Here is a 26,623-nt window from a genome sequence, read left to right as displayed (position 1 = left end):
AACTCTGACTTAGCTTTTAACTCCTGCTTGTGTAGATCCTCAAGGTCAGCCAGGGATGAGAGATAAGGGCCTTCCCAGGTCTCTCCTGGGCATGCAAACAGCCCTACAAAGCACCCTACACGTATAGATTCCCAGGAATATGTTGAAGCTTTTCAAAACCTCCTGTGGACATCACATTCCTCAGATTTCCTTTTCAAGTTTTTTGGCCAGCCTCCTGTTTGCTCCAACTGGCATTTCCACCTCAGGCAGCTGTGATGTTAGACAATTACTACTGATTATTTATTTATTTTTAAACAAATGCCCTGGTGTTGGGACTTTCCTCACCGAGCAAGCTCTGAGTCAGGTCAAATAAAGATAAGCCCTGTAAAAGGACTTATCCAGGGAGCTAGCCCCCAGACAGGTCAAATACTGACAGTTTTCTAGGGATATGGCTTTTCCGGAGAGCTCTAGGGCATGTTTTGCTCCCTCCAGTGGCTGATAGGCTGCTTGTTTTCTCAGTTACCGTGGTTTTGAGTCTGTTGGTTTTCAAGGCTATTGTGGAGCTGGGAAGAATGAGATGGGAATAGGGCAAGTTAAAATGCCACAAAGCTTACTCTTCTGTGATTCAGCTACTGTTCTTGAATAAATACTCTTAATTGTTGCAAGCCTTTGGTTAATTTCCAGAGTTCTGAAAATGTTATTTTTTTGACAATTTTTGCCTGTGTTCTCATTGCTTTTATGGAGGAGCTGAGTTTCAGAGGTCCTTACTCCACCATTCCAGAAGTGCTTCTTCCATAAACATTAATTTCTGTACTGTGCTGTAATGTAATCATGTATTCAAGAGCTGATGAGGAATATTCAATTTTGGCCCCAGACTGCTGTGCCTTTTGAGCTATCTATTGTTTCCTGCCTTTCTTCTACCTTTTTTTTCTTATAAATGTTAGCCCACAGTCTTCCCATAGCAGTCCCTCTCTCCTTGTCAATATGCTACTTCTAATACGCTGTGGGGTTAATAAACAGTCCAATTGGGTAGCAATGTTAGAATAGCTTTAGATGGTCCATGGCAAAATGTGTGGACTCGGACACTGTGACTGCTCAGAAGTCACTTTGGCTTTCTCTCTCTTATGCTCTAAAAATGAGGTTTCTAGATATCTGAATTTAGAAGAAGTGAGTTGGTGATGTCCAAATCATAGGAGATAATAGTCCCACAATACTCCTTGCTGAGTCAGATTATATCTATAGTAGGATACCTAATTTTGGGTAACATGTTTTAAGATGACTTTGACCAAATAGGAATTTCAAGGTAACAGTAACCAGGATGGAGAGTGAGTAGTTCTAAAACTATGCCATACGAGGAATAATTGGGAACAGTGGTGGTACTTCATTGGGAGAAAGAAAAACTTGGAAAAAAGAAAAAACTATTGGAGTACAGGACAGTGCTGGTATGGTAATAAAATTATTCTGTCTCCCTCCACCATAATCATGCCAATTGATTACAGGTTATAAACGAAAAAGAATAGGTTATAATGGGACAGATTTTGACTCAGTATAGAAGAGATTTCTAATAATGAGAACTGTCAAACAATGTAATTGACTAAGTATTTACCATAGCTTGAGCCTGGGGAGATAAAACTAAATAAGACAGAATCACTATTCTAGGGCAGCTCATAAGGGAAAGCCCCATCCTTAGTGATTAAACAAAGACTAAGTGACCACCTGTTAAGGATGCTGTATTGGATAGAAGACTGGAGTACATACAGCTAACGTCCATTCTAACACCACCATTTTAAGGGTCTGAGGTACAGAGTGGAGTCTGCTGCAGTCCCTGCAGAGCTGGCAGATGACTTTAGGGCAAGATAAAATATTCAGTGTGAGTCTAGAGCAGCAGTCCCCAACTTTTTTGGCACCAGGGACTGGTTTCGTGGAAGACAATTTTTCCAGGGATGCGGGAGGCGTAAGATGGTTCAGGCGGTAATGTGAGCGACGGGAGCGGCAGATGAAGCTTTGCTTGCTGGCCCGCTGCCCACCTCCCGCTGTGCGGCCGCTTCCTGACAGCCTGAGGACCGGTAGTGATCCGCGGCCCAGGAGCTGGGGACCCCTGGTCTAGAGTCTCCAAGGAGTACAATATATTTCTGAACTCTTTGTCTACCAAGGTCTCTTTAGGGTCATTAAATTATGTATGACGTTGGAGGCAAGTCAACTTTACTTTAGGGATTTACTGACACCTAGTGGTAAAAATAGACATCAATATAATCCAAAATGTTAGAAGACCATACACACAAGTTCATTATAAATATAAAGATGTATAACAACAAAATGTATAATTTACAAAAGTTATAAATGCACATTGTGATAAAAATGTATTAATGTTTCAAATTCTATTTTCAAAAAGAATTTTAAATTCTTTAAATGTTATATTTTTATACTGAAATTTCAAACTTCGATACCTTGATTGATTTTATTTATAAGCAAACCTATAACACCATTACTGTATCTTTTAACTCATATATTTCATTTATGCTATTTTCATGGTTTATGAAAAACAGAAAAATATCACCTAAGCTATCAATTTATTAAATTTTAATCTGTAAGTTGAAAGCACTAAAACAGAAAGGTTAATATGCTCTAATTCAAAGGGAGAATTAGAGACATCAATCCAATACCATTCATAGTAGTTTTTCATGATAATGACACCTGATCTGTAACATTTTTGTTTGGGTCTCTGTGAACAAACTTGGAGAAGCTTGGAGAAGGTTGGTTCTGGTTAGACCTAGGAGCTATGGCTAAAAAACAATAGGTGTTAATTGGGCTATGGGGAAATCAAACCCATATTTGGGCCTCTTCAGAATGCCTTTATGCTAAATAAACTGAGATAAATGGCTATGGCTACTGAGCTATAGAACACATAATAAAACTGTGATTCACCTACAAACAAAAGAGAAAAGCAGAATGTAACGAATTTTGCATAGTAAATAAAACATATGAAAACTAAAATTATAGATAAAAAATTTAGCTGATGTGGTTAATATGTTTTAACAACATGACAAGAAAATGAAAGTTTTTTAGGTTCGAAGAAATGAGTACCATTAACATTCGGATGGTTATGGTACCATAACATTTTGATATGATATGCAGAATGCCACTTCTCCCACACCCATTATGAGTTTTAAAGGAACTATCATGTCCAAATACTTTTTCCTTCTGCAAAACCTCCACTCTCCTACATGTTTTCAAAATAAACCACAGTCTGATAAAACAGTTCTTTTTCCCAACTACAGAGGCAAACCCCTTATGCGTGGCGAAGAACTCAGGACCAGGCAGTCTGGCTCTGGTGTCTGCTTTCAGTCACCACCATGTGATGCTCTGAGTGACTTCTCAGCCCACGCCAATATTCCTCAGCTCAACAGAAGTCAGAATGGCTTAAACACCATGATACCTACACTAGAGAAAATCACTTCTACCTTTCAGATCTATTTCAGTGATATGGGAATTTTTGTCAGGGATGACAATCTCTATAAAGTTATTACATATTATCCGTTTTATTACTATTTAGCTTCTGTTAGCTCAGTGTTGGTTGAAAATAGAAAGGAACAGGACTCGTAAGAAGAGTATTAGCAAATGTGAGCATAGCCAATTTAAAGTTTCCATTCAGTATTTTTTTTCCTACAGATAATATATAACCGGCTTCACGGGACAGTGCCCTAACTTCGCAACTATTTTTTTTCTCTCTAGGATGGAACAGGATGGCAGTTAAGCTTAACCAACTTCAGTGTGGGGTCTACAGATGTAGGTATATTTAATAAACTGAATTAACTTACAGAATTATAGAGCTCAGAACTGGATGTTTAGCAAAACATCTGCAAAGTGTTTAACGGACTGGCTTACTGTAAAGGCAGGTTAGAATTGTAGCAGATAATCAACCTCAAATCCATCTAGAAAGCATTCTTAAAATTGTGGGTATTGAACAACCCATAATAAAAGTGATCCACAACAATCCCAATTAAAAAAAATTTCCTGGTCTTACTACCAAAATTAGTATTTTGTAAATTTTAGGAGGATCGTAACAACTTTTTAACAAGATGGAACTAACCCAGCAATGAATGACAGAAGTGATTCCAATTTTTAAAATGCTGTTAATGCAATAATTTATTTGAAGTTATTCTTTGCACCTCACAAAGGTTCAAGGTTGTTCAGAAGAAAGTATAGTAGATTAGAAGGAAGGAGATTGGGGCTCCAGCTTTCATCCCATTACTTACTAGGCTTGTCACTTAGGGCAAATCACTTAAAACCCCTGAGCTGTGGTTTCCTCATTTTACCCCTGCTTCACTCAGCTCCACTGCTAGGCAGCCTCCTCAAGGTGCTCCACACCCCGAAGGCACTCAGTGAATGTTTGCTGGCTGAACAAACCAAAGATTGATTGAAAATGAAAATAAAAATATTGTCACATACACCGCAGAAGTTGCTCTGAGGTTAAAATGATGTGGGGTTATAATATGTGGGGAATTAGCTTGAGAATCATGAAAAATGCTATAGAGACATACAGTGCAGTTCATTTTACAAATGGAGAAAGATGTTCTTATATATTTTTAATACCTAATTTAAAAAGAAACTAAGGTTGGGACTTCTCTGGCAGTCCAGTGGTTAAGACTTCGCCTTCCAATGCAAGGGGTGCAGGTTCGATCCCTGGTCGGGGAGCTAAGACGATACATGCCTTGTGGCCAAAAAACCAAAACACATAAAACAGAAGCAATATTGTAACAAATTCAATAAAGACCTTAAAAATGGCCCACAGCAAAAAAAACTTTAAAAGAAAAAAGAAACTAAAGTAAGTGTGTTAATAACTGCAAGCTATTTCAAATAACTTATATATTTATAAATATTTATATATATTTATAAATATTATATATTTATAAATATTCTGAGAAAAACAGACTATATCTACCTAAAGCTTCAGAAGACTTCAGTGATTAAAGATTCATAATTTCAGAAATAAAATATCTGTGATTTTCAATAGTGCAGGTAAATTCACCAGAGAAGTTCAGATTAAAAAGTCAAATGGTAATTCCCTATAACACAGTCATACTAGGTAATATCTTACCATATTTTAAAAAGAGATTTATATGTACTAATGTTGAAAGGTCTAAGATATACTGTTAGGTGAAAAATGCAAATAACACATCCCATATACTTCCAGGTGTTCAAATCTATATCTATAAAAATATCTTGAAAAAGGCCTGGAAGGTACACACCTGATCGATGACAGTGGTCGTCTCTGAGGAGGGACTTTTAGCTTTATTGGCATTGCCTGAAATTTTTTAATAGCAGGAATGTGAAAAACTAGATGAGAGCATATTACTAATTCATAGAATCCCTTGAGCATTACTTGAAGATTGAAGGGGTAACTATCTGTTTAATTTTATACAAATATGGGTATACTTCTTGGTCTTTGCAAGGAGAGAGCACTATAGCTTTCAGTTACCCAACATTTAGGGATTCTTGGTTAGAGTAAGTTAAACAGTTTTTCTGCAGAGAAGAAAAGCTCAATGGCTGACAGCACTGATATCTAACATTAAATAGCATACTTACTAAAAAAAGAACGAAACCACAAAACTAAGGAAAGATATATTAGCTATATATAGTGGTAATGGGAAGAGTAAGTAAAAATATATTAGTTACACAGTGGTGATGGAAGGGCTAAGGAAAAATACATTCATTAGTTATATATACTGGTAATGGGAAGCTTGTAATTAGACATAATTCTCATTAGAGTTAAAATATAGCTTCTAAATAGTCTACTATTAAATAAAGTTTCATTTTAAAAATTAGTTTTATTATTTCAACGTATTTGATTTGCTCAGTCCATTGGACAAGAAGACATGCTGACTAAACACAACCTAGCGCATAACCTGAGGGGACTCGCGCATCGTTACCTGATTGCTCGCAAAGCTGACTGGCTGCTGCTGGCTTCCACGGCTCCGAAGCTCCCCTCTATTGCAACAGTTCTTCACTCCTGAAGGATTTCCTCATTTGTTTGCTCATCCTCTTCTTCCATAAGCTTCCTGTCTTGGGATGACACTCTCTCCATATACATTGCATCATACGGTGTTCTTTGCAGGGAGTCTGTGTCTGGAAGTGGCCTCTGTGCCTGTGATGCACCGTGATCCTGGAACTCGTAGCCCACCGGTGGGTCTCTCATTCCTCCAGGACCACTGAGCCCATCCTCAGGTTTCAGAGAAGAGTGCCTGTCCTCCTTACGCTCATACAGACTCAGTCGTTTCCCAACCACCTCACGGATCAACACTGAGAAATTATAGGTGCAGAAATCACTGTGATTTTTCGTATTTTGGTAGTTATAATGCTGACTTACAGATGAGTACAAAATATTCACCAGCCCTCGTCCCTTCCCTGTATCGTGACCTTTTATATAAAGTCAACATACTTACCTTCTGTGCCACTTAATGCGCTAAATATGCATTATAGTCAATGCCCGTTTTAACAGAATATAACTTATAAAGTAATGACAGAGATATTAATTCTGATCAAATTATATAAGAACCAAAATTAATATTGAGGGTAAAACTATGTACCTTTGTTAATATAACTGGTATACTGAAAATTTAAGAACCAAAACTTTAAAATATCTTTCTTCTATATATTCTTTCTACTGAAAAATTTCAGAGATGACTTTCAAATAATAAAATAAAAGAACTTACTGTCAACCACTGTTCTTCCAACCATGCTGCGCTCCATGGCTTTGTCAACTTCATTCATTAGCCATGGAAGGAATCCTATCTCAATATCTGTAATTTAAAAAGTTAACTTCATTAAGTGATTTTTAGGAATCATTATAGATTGGAAGAATTTGTGTTTTCCCCTAATGTTACAGATACATCAATATTGTTTTCTTATTATAAAATGTCAAATAGACTCATACAGCATCACTTTTGTTGTTACCACATTCTCTATATATCTTCTGGTCTATTTCTGTTCAATTGCAGTAGAAACAGTATTTTTAGAACTATGAGGCCTTCCTTGGGGTCAAAGGTGTTAGAATTGACTTTATAGGTGCAATGTGAGATGAATCAAGGAGGCGGGAGGTGGGGGTGGAAGCAGGGGGTGTGGAACTGGGAGCAGAACTCCAAGCCAAATGCAATGCAAAGCCAGGACTGAGCAATGCTGGCACCTCCACCTGAAGCCCAGCTGAAGCCTGGGGATGACAGAAGCTGATCAAGATTCAGAGGTAAGGGTCAGAGGGCACCTAAGAAGGCCATGTAGAAATGGGTTGGAAACGAGGTGTTTCCATTAGTGATAAATTTGTTCAAACTGAAATGGAAATCTACTCTATGGTATAAGCCTTTAAAAAATATGGTCCCTGGGCTTCCCTGGTGGCGCAGTGGTTGAGAGTCTGCCTGCCGATGCAGGGGACGTGGGTTCGTGCCCCGGTCTGGGAGGATCCCACATGCCACAAAGCGGCTGGGCCCGTGAGCCATGGCCGCTGAGCCTGCGCGTCCCGAGCCTGTGCTCCACAACGGGAGAGACCACAACAGTGAGAGGCCCGCGTACCGCAAAAAAAAAAAAAAAAAAAAAAAAAGGTCCCTTACAATATACATTTTAATGTTTTAAAATGGCTTTTTTGGGGGACGTTTCTGGAGGTGCAGTGGTTAAGACTCTGCACTTAAACTGCAGGGGGCACAGGTTCGACCCCTGGTTGGGGAACTATGATCCCACATGCCGTGCGGCATGGCCAAAAAAAAAAAAAAAGCTTTTTTTGGGGGCAGGCACCTAATTGTTATTTTTCAATGGGTGACAAGAGAGAGTGTGATAGAATATATATTCACTACTATAAATAGTCTTAATCTGAAGCATGAATCTCCTTTGCAAGCTTTTAAATGATCTATAACTGACTTTTCCAGCAACCCATGAACGCAGAAAAGGTTGCTGGCCTCTGTGACTAACAGCAAGAGGCCCAGCTGGACCCCGGGAAGCTGGCAGCATGGCAAGGGCACTGGACCTGGAGTCAGAGTCCCAGTCAGTGCAGACCTAAGCACCCCCCGAGTGTCCTAGAGCAATTCAAGTTCTCTGAGCTTCAGTTTCTACTTCTGAAAAATGGGACTTAATCTGCCATACTCCCTCCCTCACAGCCCTTTCGGATGGGCCAAATGGTATCATGTGTGAAAAACATGACAAAAATTGCAAAGTACAATAGAAATGTAAACTAATAATATTTGTCTGTAACCTGACCCTTATGTATTGAATTCAGTGTGTCATCGGTGAAAACTGACATGGCTAATATCTGCCCTCAGACAGTATTAGCCATTTGAAATAGGACCCGCGTACAAAGCAGCATGGATGTAAGTGCTTTTGAACCCGAGGAAGGAGGGCGGCAGTGAGAAAGTGCCAACTCTTCCCCTCCGTTTGGCCACACCAAGCTGAGGAGAGTGGCTCTGAGGGGATGCTGGGAGATGGCTAACAGGTACGGGTTCTATCAAGGCAGAGACCAGGTTGGTTTGGTTGTTGTTGAAGCCTCCAACACTTAATACAATGCCCGGGATAGTATAAACACCTCATTACATAACCTCACTAGCTGTCCCCAAAGAGATTTTGATTGGAATAGGAAGTCTACTGAGAAAAACTTAGCGACAACTACTTACACATATAGATTACATATACAACTGACCCTTGAAGGACATGGCGGTTGGGGCTGCTGACCGCAGGCACAGCCAAACATCCGCGTATGACTTCGCAGGCAGACCTCTGCATCTGCAGGTCTGCATCTGCGGCTTCAACCAACCACGGGCTGTACTATGCTGCAGTACGTATTGGGTGAAAAAGTCCGCGTTTAGGTTTTATTTACATTATGACGTTTAGCTCCTAAATGATCCTCGTGTCACACAGGAGGAGACTGAAGGTCATAGAGCTTAGTTAATGATAAAACTGGGATTCAAGCTCAAGTTTTTGACATCAAGTCCGTATTTCTTTCTACTATCCAATATTGTTTCTCAATGAAAGTAAACATCCTAAAATCAAGATCTTTATAATGCACCTCTTACTAGTAACAGTTCTTTCTTAAAACAACTGTAATTGATTTTAAAATTTGTTTCAGAAAGATTCCAATTCAAAATAAAAATGGGCACGCGATAAATCTGAACCATGAAGAGGATGCTTATTGTTAGACAGTTAATCTAACAAAGACCTCCACAGACCTCTTTCAACAGGATCATAAAAGTAGCCTGCATCCCTGAGGCTGCTGAAAACAGAAGGGAGAAGGTCGGCCAGGTAACGCTGTGCAAACGCTCGGGCGGCGATTTTCTGTGCAGTCTCCTTATGCTTGTGAAACACCTGCCACTGCTGCTGCTTACGACGTTCCTGCCCAGAGAAAAACGCCACCACAGGTGGTTATTCAGCTATTACGTCTTCCCCAAATGCTGACTCTAGTGAGCGGGAAGAATTTGGACTTATATTTGTATCCAAAAATGAACAGCGAGGTGTCTATTACCAGTTCAGGTTTTTCATCAAGATTTTAATGAATTTCAACAGCTAGGTAGGTACTGAATTCAGAGGAGATGAAACTTAAGGTAAAATTTGTTTCCTGATCCATTTTCAAGTAAAATAATTTCAAGACATACATGTTTGACTGTATGGCTGATAATCAAAGAATAATAACATTTATATGTATTTTTAATTAGTATTTTAAAGTATTGCTGATATGAAAATTACAGTTGCTTAGATATCTTTGATTAAAAACTTGGGCCAATAAGTTATCTCATTTGTAATGATTCTTTGAGTTCATAAAGTTCAGAAAATTATAAAACCTCTTTTTGTTGTTGTTGCTTCTTGTAGCTCATATGAAACCTCTGAAGCTAATGAACTATTCTCTACTCCTATGTACAAGTGGGAACATTTATATATTTTCTAATTAAATCTATTTTCAAAGTTTAAGCAAATATAAATCTAGATGATTTGTAGACTTCATTTTTTAAAATATATTTCCTAACAGTAAATAAACAAATTTAACTTTTTTTTTGATAGGGTCTTCACCAATTATTTCAACAAAGCTAATTCTGTCAGTGTTCATTTTATAATTGTGAACAAATAATCCTGCATTTGCACAATCTTTACCATCAGCCCTATGCTCTTTACACAATTAATTATTCACTTTGGAGGAGAACTGAAAGTCCATTTGACTAGGTTTTGGGTAAAATGTCCCGACAACTAAGCTATTCTGCGTGGTAAGCTAAACTCTTTGAGCCCTTTCAGGTGTCTGGGAACTCCTTCATCATTTATCCAGCCAGTGTTTAATACAGGGTGACAGTTATTGCCAAACCCAGACAGACTCTTATCTAAAGATTACTGAGCCTCGTGCTTCCTAACTAGAGGTTTCTGGCATATTTTAAAAATTGGATTCTAAAACTTTTCTTATTAAAGGTTCTAAAAACCTATAATCTAGAGAAATATTCTATAAAGACCCCAAGTATAAATATTTTATAAAGACACAAGTAGTAGACTCTACAGATGTGGAGCAAGGCTCACCACAGAGAATAAGATGCAGAATTCTAGGCAGATCTTCTGCTTCTTACCGCCCACCTACCCAAAGATACTCCACTTTTTCCTGCCACCTTCTCTGCCACTGACTTGGGGCAAATTCACGTTATTTCTTTCTCTAGCACTCTTGATATTTAAGAGTGCCTTTCACTGGAACATATGTAATTTAAATTGTTACATTTAGGAACTTTGGGAACTCTGTGTAGGTACATTTATGTAAAGTGGAATTTAAAAACGTAATTCAGTCCAGGAAAGATCTGTGATCTACAGGAGAGACCTGAGCAACAATTACTACAGGTCTTTTCTATATGTTTGCAAAGATCTTGAGCTCTGTTCATACTACATGTGATTTTGAACATAGTCTATTAAATAACCAAAATCTAAGAGAGAAACTAAAATTCTATACTTTTTCCTCTCGGTGTCGTCTCTCCCGCTCTTCAAGTCGCTGAACTTCCGCAAGCTCGACGTTGCGTAACTCCTCATGTACGTGCTGACGGGCCTGCAGGTTCGCCAACTCTTCTTCTTCCATTACTTCCAGAAGAGACTGCTCGATGGTCTTTCCCACCAAAACTTCTAACATTGGTTTAACTTCAAGATCAAAGTCAAAGAGCTTAAACACACAAAACAAAGCAAGTTTAAAATTGTAATCATGAACCAAAGGCTCAGTGAAAAAATATCCGGAAGAGTAGCAATAACAGAATACTATTTATTGAGTGTCTTCTGTGTGCCAGACACTGTGCTGGTGTTTTATTTATGGTTTCTGATCCTCAAAATAGCCTGAAGGGCACACAGGCTGTTTACAAGCAAAAAATGATTGAGTCTAAGTTATAAAAAGACCTATGCAATCATCAGAATGAACCTCGATACTCAACAATTTTCAGATAAAACTCTGAAACCCAAGGGAAATGTCCGTCTTTCTTATTCTCTGCCTTTTCTGCTCAGTTTTTACTGGTCGTTTTGATAACGGTTTGAAGAACAAAGGAACAAGAATAACGGATATTTTGGTCATTCATCTCTAGGATTTCGAGGCAAATATACCCTTCTATGTAGGTTATGAAAACTTAATTTCCCAATCTCAACGACCGCACTTTCAAATTCCTTCAAATCTTAAATCTCACTGAAGTCATTATGTACATAAGGACTGCCTTCTCTTCTTCAATTTCATAAACTGGCCTATTTATGCATTCCACACTGATATGAAAATGTAATTATTTCAGGATTATTTTCCTAACATAGATCATCTTCATACAATTTATGTAATCTACAAGGAACTAACAGTGGAACTTTTTATACCAGAGATATTACTTTTATTTGGTACAAATCTACCTTAATATTCATATATTAAGCAAGTATGCAAACGCACAAAAATTAAATATGTAAATATTCTAAAAACATTTCTAAAAATTTTTATTTCTGAACAGCAAAGAGGGAAAATGAGATCATGGTATTTAAAAACATGCAGACCTACTAGAGAATGGACTTGAGGATACGGGGAGGGGGAAGGGTAAGCTGGGACAAAGCGAGAGAGTGGCATGGACATATATACACTACCAAACGTAAAATAGATAGCTAGTGGGAAGCAGCCGCATAGCACAGGGAGATCAGCTCGGGGCTTTGTGACCACCTAGAGGGGTAGGATAGGGAGGGTGGGAGGGAGGGAGATGCAAGAAGGGGTAGGATTGGGAGGGAGATGCAAGAAGACATATGGGGACATATGTATATGTATAACTAATTCACTTTGTTATAAAGCAGAAATTGACACACCACTGTAAAGCAATTATACGCTAATAAAGATGTTAAAAAATAATTAAAAAAATAACATTTCTGGGTAGCTCAGTATAAAACTATTATAGATAAATTTGGAAAGAAATGCAGTAAGTAGAATCTTCTTGACTGTGAAGTGGTTTGTATTCATGTCAAGCTTTTAAGTAAACCTAACTTTAACTATTTATAAAGAAGATAGAGGGAAGTCCAATAATGTACTATACCTCTCCTTCTAGAATTTGGGTGGCCACATCTTTGCCAGTTTTGGCAGGAATAAAGAGCGGTGTTGGTGGTTTGTCCAAAAATGCATCTGTTTGGCATTCCATATCAACTTCTATTATGCGGTCAGCAATTTCTTCAAGGTATAATTCTAAGAGAACACCATATACATTGAGTTTGAAATTCTGGTCTATTCCAAGTATTTGAAACTACAGTCCCTTCAAAATAGAATTGAATGGATCAGAAAACAAGTCTTGGAATAAAAGTACTCAAACGTGGGGTTCAATTCACATAGTGTGCTAAGCGTTTTTATAATATTTGGAAGACTATAGAGTTACTCAGGCTAGAACATTAATTAAATGTTGAGAAAGCACTGTGCTTTGTATTTGAAAACAGAACTAAAGAAGAGCATGAAACCATAGATGTACGTAAGACACAAAGTATAACACAGGATGCAAAGTTAACGATCCATTTATTTAACGAGTCCTAAGATAGTCAACTTATAAAGATTTTAAAATTCCTGGATATTTAAAAAAACTATGCACCATGTCACTGTGTTACCTGATGTTCCCTCTAGCCTACATATTATAAACAGACATATGAAACCAAATTTCACCTTAGGAATAATTTATATGAGGCAAGGGCAGTATGGTATCACGCAAAGAACATGAGAATCGGAGTCAGATGTTGAACACAGAACCCAACCAAATTACATCCTCTTTGGGCCTCAGTTTCTTTATGTGTAAAAGGGCTCATAATTATCAGTCACATGGAGTCTTTGTAATAATAAAGGAGATACATAGGAAAAGGACCTGGTGTAGTCTCTGAGATATAAGAAATACTCAACAAAAAGTACCTGCTATTCCATCACTTAATATTCTGATGGTATAAATAAACACTAAAATTTAGCTCTCTCAGAATTACAACTATGTTGGCTAATCACAGACATATACTCATTCTACACTTGGCCTCAACGTAGGGAAAAAACATGGAATGGTCCTCTTCCTTTCATCCTTATTATCCAGAAATATCTCAGATGAATCTACTCACCATCTTGGCAGGGTGCAAGGTGAATGCCGAGTAGTTACACTGGTCCAAGGAGAACACCAAGTACTGTTTGACTATCAAGATTCTATCAACAACACAGCTAGACCCTATAGATCTAGGTAAGCCTCCACAGCTGACAACAGTCAAACAAGAGGAAAAGCCTGGCACTAGCCTAGGAAAGCCCGAATGGCCCTGGGGAGTAAGCAAAGCGAATGGAGAACAAAAGGAGAGACAAGAAGAGGCCATGGTGAGAGAAGTGGGGGACTCAGATCTAAATGGGTTTACTCCCCTCAAAAGACAAAACACCAAAATAAAACTAGATTGCTGTCCTCTCCTGTTGGTCCAACACTGATTCATGTTGGGCTATAAAAAGTAAGAAATAATGCCAGTTTGAGAATAGAATATGTGAAAAGGGCTAAGAGAGAACTTAATTTGGTCATTAAATTCTTTTTTCAAAAACCCCATCTCATACGTGCAGCCATACCCAATATAATAATAATATATAGTCTATGAGTTTGTTTAATGAAGGGACTTCTCCTACCATGTGACTGGGGAAGTACTGGACAGCATAACAGACACATAAATAATATAAAGGCCAAATAAAATGAACTGACTTAGAAAACCAAGCACACCCAGGAGCCACCATGCCAATGGCGGGCCCACATACCTGTCTGTACATCTACATGCTTTCTGCCTTCCACGGGTTCGGGCGTTCGTGGTCTGAGCTCTTCTTGGGCTCGTTTTTTGGCAAGAGCCCTCCTCTTAGCCTGCTGCTGTCTCTGAATCTCTGCAGGATCGGGCTGCTCAGGCTGAGTGACAGAAAAGGCTTCTAAAATTTAGAAAATATTTCTCAAAGCATATAGGACTGCTGTTCCAAAAGTGATTCCTGGATGGTATAAAAGCCTCTGTCAGAGAATGCCTCTTGATTATCATCAGTGACTTGATGATTAAAAATTTATTTGAACTTTGTCTGGTAATTACAAAGGTATCTGACAAAACATATAAAGTAACTTCAATTTATGACTGTTAATTAAAATGGGTGCAGAATCCCATCTAATAAATTGTTTTTCCTCATTCAAGGATTTTTACCATGAACTCCTCTGGGGCCTAGTAAACCGATACAACCATTCAGTCACAGTAAATTTTAATGTGTAGTTAAGAAATTGAAAAGCGCTCGAATTTTTTAAAAATCTGATTTCATGGACAGAATTTCCTTAAAAACTATATTAGCTCACAAAGAAAATATCCTCAGTCCAAACGAAGCCTGTCCAAGTGCACAAAATAGTAGCTAAGGGATTAAAAGTATAATTATTCACAGTAGTCCTGCAATATGTGGCAGTCCTTGATTTCATATTCATATCTAATTCTGTAGTCCTTCTCTATAGCTAACTTATCTTATCTCAAGGTAAATATGAAAAGAAAAGGAGAAATATAAAAGTACTTTACATGAAAATTTTTAATATTTAAAATTAGACTTCTAAAAACATTTTAATTGAAATTGTAGTTTTTTAAAAAAGAAAAAAGAAAATTACCTATAATCCCATCTTCCTAATACAATGGCTACTGCTATTGAAATGCATACAGTGTTTGTGAAGTTGTGGTGATACCATACATTTTATACTGTTTTCCTAACTTAACACTACCTATCGTAAATTTTCCCCATATTCACATTATATAGTGGAAAGAAGAGCATTGGCTCTGAAGCTCAAATTCCAACTCCTTAATTTATTAATTACTAGGATTAGTAAAGCTTGGACTAATAACCCACATTTTCAGATATTCAGTTTTCTCATCTGTACAATGGGAATAACATCTGTTAAGTTTTAGATTATAAGGAACAAATCAGATGATAATGTAACAAGTCTAACACAATACCTGTCATAGAATAGCTCTTCCCTTACATAGTTATCATTTCCTTTTATTATAAAATAACCACCAAAAAGAAAGAAATATCTTTACCAAAAAGAAAGAAATATCACCTACAGTTTTATTTTTCTAATACAATTACTAATATCATTTTGGGATTCTTCAATGGAGGACTTTTCCTTTGTATAATGTGTATATTCTACATTATTATAAATATCATGCTTGATTTATTTCTATTTTTTAATGTAATAGAATTATAAATGTCAGCCTTGAAAGATTTAGGGTAACAGAAATACAACAAGTTCATTTTAGAAATGCATTGCCTAACTTAACTGTTTCAGATCTAGTTATAATCTCTTTTTAAAAAAGTTTTATTTTGAAATAATTCACAGAAATTTGCAAAAATTGTACATAGCGTCCTGTGTATGCTTCACCCAGCTTCTTTCAATGGTGACATCTTATACAATTATAACAAAATATCAAAATCAGGAAATTAACATATAAGATATTAACAGATCTTACTCGGTTTTCACAATTTTTACAGGCATTGATTTGTGTCTGTGTATATTATTCTATATGATTTTATATATAGATTTGTGTAACCACTACCACAATAAAGATAGAGACCTATCTCATTGCCCCAAAGGAGCCTCTTTTATATTTCTCCAAGTCCCACCTTCAATTCTGTTCTCCATCTCTAGATTTTGTCTTTTTAAGAATGTTATATACAAGGAATCATTCAGAATGTAACCTTTTGAGATTGCCTTTTTTTCACTAAGCATAATGTCCTTGAGGTCCACCCAGGTTATTACCTGTATCAATAGTTCATTCCTTTTTTTAAAAAAAATTTATGTATTTATTTATTTTTGGCTGGGTTAGGTCTTCGCCGCTGCACTCTGGCTTTCTCTAGTTGCTGCGAGCAGGGGCTACTCTTTGTTGCGGTGCACAGGCTTCTCATTGCAGTGGCTTCTCTTGCTGCAGAGCACGGGCTCTAGGCGCATGGGCTTCGGTAGTTGCAGCACATGGGCTCAGCAGTTGTGGCTCACGGGCTCTAGAGCGCAGGCTCAGTAGTTGTGGCGCACGGGCTTAGTTACTCCGTGGCATGTGGGATCTTCCCAGACCAGGGCTTGAACCTGTGTCCCCTGCACTGGCAGGCGGATTCTTAACCACTGCACCACCAGGGAAGCCCTCATGGCTTTTTGTTAGCAGTGCTTGATTGCATGAATGTACCAGGTTTGTTTAACCATTTACCTACTGAAAGACACTTGGTTTTTTCAGTTTTTTGGCTATTATGAATAAAGCTGCTACAAATGTTCATTTGTGAACAGGTTAATATGTGAACATATGTTCCCATTTCTCTGGGATAAATGTCTAAGAGTTAAATTGTGGACTTGAATGGTAAGTGCTTGTTAGTTTTTATAAGCAGCCACTTAACGATTTTCTAGGGTCAATGTACCATTTTACATTTCAAACTGCAATCTACCAGAGTTGCATTTGCTCTACATCCTCACAAGCACTTCATCTTACTATTATTTTAAAATTTTAGCTTTTCTAACAGGTGTGTAGTTACATCATTGTGGTTTTAATTTGTATTTCTCTAATTTGTATTTCCCTAATCTTGGTTTCAAGACTTTTTTTGTTTTTTGCTTTTGGAAGTTTGATTTTGATGTGTCTTGGTGAAAATTTGTAGGTTTATGCCTTTTGTCAAACTCGTGGAATTTTCAGGCACTATTTCTTTGAGTATTTTTTCAAATCCCACACTTTTCCTCCTTTCCTGGGACTGAATTTAGATATTTTGTTATTGTTCCTCAGATCTCTGAGGCTTTTTTGGGGGCAGGCGTCTATTTTCTACCTGTTCTTCAGACCAGGTAATTCCACTGATTTGTTTCTGTATTGACTGACTGTTTCCTATGTCATCTCCAATAAGTCCATCTGAGAGGTTTTTATTTTGGTTATTGTATTTTTCAGTTCTATATTTTCCATTTGGTTCATTTTAATCTTGTCTGTTTCTTTGCAAAGATTTTCTATTTTTTTCCATTTGTTTCAAGAAAGTTCATAATTGTTCATTTTTGATTGAAGTATTTTTATGATGACCACTTTAAAAGTCTTGTCAGGTTACTCCTACATCTGAGTCATCTTGGTGTTGTCATCTCTTGATTGATTTTTCTCATTCAAGTTGTGACTGTCCTGGTTCTTGGTACAATTGAGTGATTTTTAAATTGTCTTCTGGACATGTTGGGTATTATGCTGTGAGACTATGGGTCTTAATCGTTTTAGCAGGAAGTCACCCCTTTTGTTTTAGTGCACAGGTGTGAGTGGAGAGGAAAGTTTACCACCATGCAGTGAAAGCAGGGTGCCAACCTGCATCACCTCACTGGTGCCAGGTGGGGGTGATAGTTCAGCTCCTTGCTATGCTCCACTGACACTAGCGTTGGAGTGTAGGGGAGTTGAGTTCTGGCTAGCACTGCCTCTTACTACCTTGTTCCTCCTTGTTGCCGTCAGGTAGGGTTGAAAATTCAGCTCCCTCCTGGCTCAGCTGATGCCACCCCAGAAAAAGTAGGGTATCCATTTATACCATCTCTTACCACCTCACTGCCCCGGGTGAGGTGGCACTTCAGCCTCCTGCTCTGCCCTTGTTGACACCAACTCCATGGATTAATCAGAGGACTGATTCGTATTGTTGCTGTCACGTGGAGATGTTAAAAGGTCCAGCTCTCCACCTTAGCCTCACCAATGGCCATGTGGAGGGGCAGGGCGGTTTATCCATTGGTGTGTGGCTGGAGGAGGGCTACAATGGTAAGAAGGTTTCTGTTGCACGAGGCCACCCTCTACCTTTGGACAGAGGGAGCAGGCTTTTCTTAGGGTGTGCCAGGTTCCAGGGTGTTCGTGGTTGCAGGTTGCAGGCTTCTCTGGCACTCTGGGATATGTGAGAGGCAAAAAGAAAACCCATGGACTCATTGCCATGTTGTTCAAGTCCAGAGGTTCCTAGCCAGTCCACTTTCTTCTTTCTACCTTTCAGAATCTTCCTGTTTGTTTGTGGTGCTACATCCAGGGTTTTTTAGTTGTAAAAGGAGGAATAGGAAGGAATTGGTGAATTCCTACATGTCTGGAACTGGAAGTCTGAGTATACTTTTAAAGTGAGGTGTTGATGAACTGACTAAAGAACTAAAAAAAAATGTACCAAATCATCATAATATTAATTTTTTTAAAAAGGACTAAAAAAGCAGTGATTCTCCATTCTACTCTTGTTTGAGGTCTGGCAGTATTCATTGCTACTGCCACAAGAAAATGCTGGAACATGTCTATATCACATGTTTGAGCTATTGTTTCTAAATGCTGGCCCCTGAACTGGCTGTACCAGAATGGCCCAGGGAAGTTTATTAATACTACATACCCCTATGTCCAACTTTTGGAGGTTCTAATGCAGTAGATGCATGGTATGCTGAAGCATATATATTTTTGAGTTTTCTAGGTGATTTTGATATATGCTGATTCAGAATGTCTAACATCCCATACATCCCATGTGGTGTTAAGCATTTATATGTCAAATAGTGTTTACAAGTTAACTATATTTCATTTCTGTGCCAAGAAATCATTCTTTTTTTAAATTTAATTTTTTTAATACAGCAGGTTCTTATTAGTTATCTATTTTATACATATTAGAGCACATATGTCAATCCCCAAGAAATCATTCTTAATATCACACTATATCTTACTCATCTCTGTATCCTACATACCCAGCACAGGACTTAAAACTCAATAAATATTTGTTGAGTGAACTAAAGAAAAGAAGCATAATTCAGACTTTTTGATTAAATAATGATAACAGTATTGGAGCATGAGATAATTTAAACAAACCTAAATATATTAGACCAGTGCTACTGAAAGTGTGGTCCTCAGACTCGTGTTGTCTGTGAGCTATTTGAACTGGTCTATAACAATTTAATTATAGAAACTGAGAGTAAACATTTGGAAACTTTTAGAATAGATCTCCACAGTTCTATTAACCTAGTAAAAAATTGGGGTTTGTATTTTTAAAAATACTTTTAATTGTGGTAAAATACACATAACATAAAATTTACCATCTTAACCATTTTTAAGTGCACAGTTCAGTGGCATTAACTACATTCACATTGTGCAACCGTCACCACCATCCATCTCCAGAACTCTTTTCATCTTGTAAAAGGAAACTCCATACCCATTAAATAACTACTCCCTATTCCCCCATCCCTGGCAACCACTATCTGGTTTGTATTTTGCATGTCTTTTTTTTTTTTTCATTTCATTTTTCTAGCAATTCATCTTTATTTTATTTCATAAATGTGTTAGTCTATAACAGATTAGAAATTAAAAGAAACAAAAATTGGTCCTTCACCACAAGAACGCTCTGTGTTATACTATTCAAATTATACTTACCAGTGGTACTGTCTGCAGAGCATAAGTGTTGCCTCGGATCACCCTTCTGTCATACATTATGTTTCCGTAATGCATAGGTTCTTCAGCTCTGTAAAAAAGCAAATTCTAAATAATGACTGTAATAGAGTATTGGTATCTATGAAGTCAATTCATTTTTTAAAATTGAAGTATACTTGATTTACAGTGTTGTGTTAGTTTCAGGTGTACAGCAAAGTGATTCAATTATACATATATATATATTTTTTCAGATTCTTTTCCATTATAAGGTATTACAAGATATTGAATGTAGTTCCCTGTGCTATATAGTAGGTCCTTGTTGTTTATCTATTTCATATATAGTAATGTGTATCTGTTAACCCCAAATTCCCAATTTATTCCTCTCCCCCCTTTCCCCTTTGGTAATCATAAGTTTGTTTTCTATGTCTGTGAGTCTATTTCTGTTCTGTTAATAAGTTCAATTGTATCACTTCTTTAGATTCCACATATAAGTGATGTCATATTTGTCTTTCTCTGTCTGAAGTCAACTCATTTTTAATAGGATTTAGAAATGAAAATATTTTCATTTAAGATGAAAATACTTTAATTGATTTTTTTTTTAGCACAGTCCATAAAGTAAGGAGACAAATGGAATGTTTATTATAAAGCCAGGTGCTTCACAGATATTATTTATTGCTCACAATAAGCTTCAAGTTGGGAATGATGGTTGCCATTTGACTGAAGAGAAAGTAAACCCAGAAAGGAATCTGACCAAGGTCACCTAGCTAGTGAGAGGTGGAGCTAGATTTAGGATGCAAATCTGTTAGACTACTTAACAAACCTGAAAAGAGCCCAGGTGAAATGGGGCTTGCTCTAAAGGACTGAAAACATTTTGATTCCAGAATTGAAAAGTTACATTAACAGAATCAGGCTTAAAACATAAGTTACATTTATTATTGTTCTTTAACCTCCAAGATATTTTAAAATGATATTTTTAAAATATTAATAAAATTTTAACTTCAGAGGTCAGAATGATCAATAGTGAAAAATACACAGCTGATATTTTCATTTGAAATTCTGTAGACGATATGCCATTTGTGGTTATGAAACCAAATAGCGACCTGTACCAATAACAGTACTCTCTCAGAAATGATTCTGTTAGGGGTAGTAAATTGCTTGTTTATCACATACTGAAACCACTACCTGATAGCCTGGCATCATATTACTCAAAACCCAGACATGCTTCACTGCTCATCTTACTCGACTCCTGGACAGTGTTCGGCTCAGCCGGCCACTTCCCCGCTGAAGTGCTCTCCATCCCAGGCCTCCCTGATACCACCATATTATTCTGAACGCTCTTCTGCTTTTTCTCTGACTCCTTTCTCAGCCAGGTATTTGCTAGTTCCCCCCACTGAAGAATTTCCTTATGATTCAGTCTTCTCTTGTCCTGAGTTGACCTCATCCACTCTCAAGGCTTCACTTAATGTCCATATACCTAAAACTCCCAATTTTATCTTTAGCTCAGAACTCTCCTCTGAGCTCCAGACTGTACAGCCAGTTGACATGCCTGATGACATCTCACTCAAATGTCTCAAAGGCAACCTCAAAATTGAACTAATTATCATTTTCCCACTCCAACTTGTTACTTCTGTAGTGTTCTCTATTTCATTAAATGGTACTACTAATCACCCAATTGGTTTAGAAGCCTGGGAGTCATCCATGACTCTTGCCTCTTCCCCATTTTCTACAACCAGCAAATCCTATTGATTCTACCCCCCAAATCTTTCTGGTATCCATCCACTGCTCACTGCCACCACTATCGTTTACTGGGACTGTTGCAGAAGTCTCTTAGTCTCTTAACTGTGTGGAACAACATTTCTTTCCAACATTTCTATCCACTGTAGCCAGTGATCTTTCAGAATGGAAAAATCCAAACATAATGCTTACTTGATTAAAGCCTCCTAGTGCTAATTAAAAGTGATAGTGAGGATAAATTTTGGTTTTGTTTTTATGATATCAAAGACAAAAAGAAAAAAAAGTCCATAACACCTATTGCTGGAGAGGATGTGGGAAAAAGGATACGTTTAAACATTTCTGGAGGAAAGATATTTTGTTCCATTTGTCTGTATTAAAAAAACACATGACTTAACAATCCCACCCTGGGAATCTGCGTCATAGATATATAAAAGCCAGTACATAAGGCTATTTACTGAAACTTCCTTCTTTGTGGTAAAAACTTGAAGTGAACTGAATATCTATCAATAGTGGAAAATTTTAATAACATATGGTATCAGGGGATATCATGCTGCTATTAAAAATAATTGGAGGAATTTCCACAAAGAATTAAGTGAGTGAAGGAAGATGTTGAGAACTGTGTATGTTACCACTGCTATGAAGTAAAGCCCTTGTAGCTGTGTATGTGTATGTATATATTTATACACGTGTACATAAACATGTGAGCCTGGAGAAAAGTACAGAAGTATTCATTCAAAGTCATTAACATGGTTTGGGGGCAGGAGAGGGAGAGTAGGTTTGCAAGGGAAGGGGCTGGGGAATAAGGCTGTACTAAGAAAACCCACAGGCATGAGTGATAGGATAATTATTAAAAGATTAGATATGTATGTGCATGTATACATAAAAAAATTAGGGAAAAAAGGAATTAGAGCTTATAAAATAGGGGGAAGCCAACTGCAGATTAATGTGTGTAGTATGATTCTACTTTGGAAATAAACCTTCTATACATATGTGCATATGCTCCTGTATGAGTGAACAAGCAAGGAGGTGTGGAAGAATAAGATTTTTTAAAAATTTATTTATTTTGGCTGCATTGGGTCTTCTTTGCTGTGCACGGGCTTTCTCTAGTTGTGGTGAGCGGGGGCTACTCTTCGTTGTGGTGCATGGGCTCATTGCTGTGGCTTCTCTTGCTGCGGAGCACGGGCTCTAGGCGCGCAGGCTTCAGTAGTTGTGGTGTGTGGGCTCAGTAGTTGTGGCTCACGGGCTCTAGAGCGCAGGCTCAGTAGGTGTGGCGCACGGGCTTACCTGCTCTGCGGCATGTGGGATCTTCCCGGACCAGGGGAGGATCGAACCCATGTCCCCTGCGTTGGCAGGCGGATTCTTAACCACTGCGCCACCAGGGAAGCCCAAGATTGTTAAATTTGGTTACAACAAGAAAGTGGGAGTAGAGGTCGGTGGGAGATAATTAACTCTGCCTTTATTCCCCCTTATTTTGTATTCTTCATTTGCTTCAACAAGCATATATTACTTTTATAAATTGAAAATCACCAATAAGGATAATTTTAAACTGAAAAATCAAAGACATAATATAAAAGAACTCCTTCCAAAGGCTTGAATCAACAGATTACTTGAATATACCAATCAACCAACTCTATAAAAAAAAAGAAATTGTTCCTAATGAACCACCATTGATTCTTATTTCAACTGTTGGTGTGATTTAATAGGAAGGATTTGTAAGCAACCACTTAAAGGCACCGGGAAGTATTTCTCAAAGGAGTCCCTTTTAAAATTGAATCCTTTTATAATATAAATAATTTAAATTTAAATTTCCTTGTTTTGGCTTTCTTAAAGTGGTAGACATTTATTATAAAAGAAGTCTTGGGCCTCCCTGGTGGCGCAGTGGTTGGGAGTCCGCCTGTCGATGCAGGGGACGCGGGTTCGTGCCCCGGTCCGGGAAGATCCCACGTGCCGCGGAGTGGCTGGGCCCGTGAGCCATGGCCGCTGAGCCTGCGCGTCCGGAGCCTGTGCTCCGCAATGGGAGAGGCCACAACAGTGAGAGGCCCGCGTACAGCAAAAAAGAAAAAAAAAAAAAAAGTCTTTATTGTCAGAATAAGATAATTATGAATTTAGACTCTGTTTGAAATAAGCATCAAGAGCTACACTGCTCCTGTTCAGCCATTAATTCAACAATTTGTGCTGAGTGCTATGTGTCAGGCAGAGTCTTAAGTGAACAAAAGTCACAAAGGTTCCTGCTTGCATGGAGCCTGAATTCTTGTAAAGTTCTGCTGATTCCAAAATTTGAGGCTTACGGCAAGAACTTTAAGAGAACCATAACGTTTAACGCCCTTTCCAAATATGGATATTTGAATATTTGAAAATACTGATGAATGTAAAAGTACAATTTGGGGTCCAGCATGTTAGGATAACCTGATTCCTGTCCAAAGACTGCTGTGGAAACAGCTTTAGTTGGCTCCCATTTTGGACACGCTATTGTGTGTGACACCTTTTTTTTTTGCTGTACGCGGGCCTCTCACTGTTGTGGCCTCTCCCGTTGCGGAGCACAGGCTCCAGACGCGCAGGCTCAGCGGCCATGGCTCACGGGCCCAGCCGCTCTGCGGCATGTGGGATCCTCCCGGACCGGGGCACGAACCCGTGTCCCCTGCATCGGCAGGCGGACTCTCAACCACTGCGCCACCAGGGAAGCCCTGTGTGACACCTTTTTACCTCAGTTTCTTCATTTGCATAATGGAGTTATAGACCAAGGTCACAGCACTGGGGACTACGTAAGAAAATGTCTGTAAATGCCCCTAGAAGGTGCTTGCATGGCACATAGTCGGCCAACAGTAAACATGACTTGACTCAAACTTAGTGAAATAAGTCGGTTCCGTCCACATGTTATCAATCATGCCAGCATGATTTCTTGCCCTTTCTTGCTTCAGTTCTCCACACCACGGGAGAGTTCTTTAGGGGAGGAAATTTTATATTTCGCAGAGTGTAGAGAAGGGAAAGCAGCATAGGCAGGTTTTGCCAGGGCGAAGGGGCCAGGACCCCGCGGCCCCGGGACGTGGGGGGGTGGGGGTGGAGACCACAGAGGGGTTGGTTGGCTCACTCACTGCTGCATCTGGTCGTCCCGGTAACAGCGGCGCCGGCCAGGCAGGGCCCGGGGCCGGCTGGTGTAGGTGTAGGTGGCCATGGCTGGAGAGGCGCGGTCCGTCAACGTGCAGGCCACGCCCAGGGTCAGACCGCTTCGCTTTCGGTGAAGTTTGGGTTCGAAGCAGGTGGCCACAAAAGTGTCGTGGGAGCCGGAGAGGTGCACGTAGTGCCAAGGGCAGGGATTCCGCGACGCAAGGAGAGGCGGCAAGAAGGGAAGCGGGCGGGACGGGAAGTTGCCAGGGCAGGAGGTGGGAGCTACACTCGGCTTACTCGGTGCAGCACTGAGCCCGCCGGCGCCACCCGCACCGGTTGCCCAGCAACCCAGCGTTCCGGCTGGAAGCGGGACCTCAGGGAAGTTCCTGCTGGAGGGTTTCGGGGGAAGACCAGTGCGCCGGGGCATTTCCGGTCTTGACTCCGCCCACCCAAGTCTACCTTGTAGATGCACCTGCGCGTGAAGGAGGCGGGCGTGGCAGACCCCCGCGGAGGCTTGAGGAGGACGGCGTGGTCCCCGGTCCCACTTTTGAGTGTGGCTTTGCGGGGCCTGTGTTGGCGCCGTTCTCCCAGGCCTCGTTCCTCGGGGGCCGCCCTCGGCTGCTTCTCCCGGCAGTGACGCCGCGCCTCTACTTCGGGCTGTCCACCTACGGTCGCACACGCGTGGCACCCGGGCTCCTAGCTCTGTTACGTGCCAGGGCCGGGCCAGGGCTTCCCTGGTGCCTCCCAGCACCGCCACCTCTCCCGCCCCAGGGGCCGCCTGCCGCCGTCCTCCGCAGCTGGTCTGCATTCTCCGCCTTCTCTGCTTACCGCTCTGTTGCTAGTCCTACAAGGGACCCTCGGGCGCACGGAGCGTGAAGGCCTGCCCCACCGACGTCTCATTTTGGGAAAGGGTGGGCACTTTCTTGAGTCTTTTAGGCCCCCTTTGCCCTGAAGAATGAAGCATCATGGGGTGAGTCTGCCCTTAGAAACGCAATGGATTGGTTTTAGTACTGGCAATGTAGGAATATTGGTTTGTGTAAGTGAAGTTTAGGCATCCCTGAGCGATCGGTTATTTGCATTTGCGTTTGCGTTCTTCAATTCAGTTAAGTGCTGTGTGGATTTAAATGCAGGTTCTGCAACGTACTAGCCCTGTAACCTCTGGCAAGGTAATGTTTTTGTGCTTCATCTTGCTAATTTGCAAAATAGGGGTAATAGAATTTATCTCTTAAGAGTTTGTCATGAGGATTAAAAGAGTTAAGAGTAAAATTGGTAGAACTGTATCTCGTAAATGATAAGGCATTCTATTAAGATCGAGATCCCTCCTGTGCTTTGAAGCTTATGGTCTAAAGCAGATGTAGGCATTGTATAAACACTAACATAAAGGTATATGGTAAATGCGAGAGGTAAAAACACTGAATGAAGATTTTAGGTCTGATCTCTTAATTTTGAGGTGGTTTCTGAATGGGCCAAAGGAGAAAGTGACATTTAAATTGTGTCTGATGTGCATAGAAACAGATGGACTAGAAGTGGGGGGCTAGAGAAAGAAACGAGTTAAAGATGACTCTAAGGGTTTTGATTAAATGTCGGGCATTGTGTAGAAAAAAATGCAGAGACGCTCTGGCTTATGTTGTTTTTCTTCAGAGGATTTAATTTTACTCAGCTGGCAGAGTTGACATTTAATAAAGGATTCAGGCTTTGGGAGGACTGATCGATTTCTGGTTTTCCCTTATTCCAGACCATAGGCCTCTAAGAATCTCAACAGAAAACCTAGCATTTTAACGGGTCCCCATCTTGGGGGGCCTTGAACTCTGTAAGTTTGTATTCCCAGCTCTGTGAGATTGTGGAAAGGTCTACTTAGCTTTTTGACCACTTAGCACCTGCTTGGTATCTTGATTTCTAGTGTCCTTGCAGATTAGAATTAACCAAATGTCTCAAAGATAAAAGGAAATTAAGC

At 39.4% G+C, this 26,623-nt stretch overlaps 2 protein-coding genes across 3 annotated transcripts in view; both read right to left on the bottom strand.

Moving 5' to 3' along the window:
* EZR (ezrin) overlaps positions 1 to 5,927 on the bottom strand; it is a 164,266-nt gene extending 158,339 nt beyond the window's left edge. The window contains exon 1 of the mRNA XM_049695457.1: positions 5,910 to 5,927. The gene's annotated coding sequence lies outside the window, so the exon portion shown is untranslated. The remainder of the gene's footprint in view (positions 1 to 5,909) is intronic.
* Positions 1 to 25,658, bottom strand: part of RSPH3 (radial spoke head 3) — a 53,808-nt gene extending 28,150 nt beyond the window's left edge. The window contains exons 1-8 of one of the 2 annotated variants that reach the window (XR_007470582.1): positions 24,657 to 25,658; positions 19,834 to 19,921; positions 14,219 to 14,360; positions 12,510 to 12,655; positions 10,928 to 11,131; positions 9,183 to 9,345; positions 6,693 to 6,779; positions 5,910 to 6,279 (exon numbers count right to left, since the gene is read on the bottom strand). Coding sequence is in view for 1 of the 2 variants with exons in the window: in XM_033403936.2 (XP_033259827.2) it covers positions 5,984 to 6,279; positions 6,693 to 6,779; positions 9,183 to 9,345; positions 10,928 to 11,131; positions 12,510 to 12,655; positions 14,219 to 14,360; positions 19,834 to 19,921; positions 24,657 to 25,477 (1,947 nt within the window). In the remaining variant the exon portion in view is untranslated. Of the gene's footprint in view, positions 1 to 2,899; positions 6,280 to 6,692; positions 6,780 to 9,182; positions 9,346 to 10,927; positions 11,132 to 12,509; positions 12,656 to 14,218; positions 14,361 to 19,833; positions 19,922 to 24,656 lie in introns of those variants that run through there. The other variant, XM_033403936.2, reaches the window with a different exon arrangement.
* Between the last annotated feature and the right edge of the window lie 965 nt (positions 25,659 to 26,623).

This window comes from Orcinus orca, chromosome 12 (assembly GCF_937001465.1).
Source record: "Orcinus orca chromosome 12, mOrcOrc1.1, whole genome shotgun sequence".
Classification (NCBI taxonomy): Eukaryota; Metazoa; Chordata; class Mammalia; order Artiodactyla; family Delphinidae; genus Orcinus; species Orcinus orca.
Note: the sequence above shows the minus strand (reverse complement) of the source record. Positions and strands in the feature narration are given on the sequence as shown.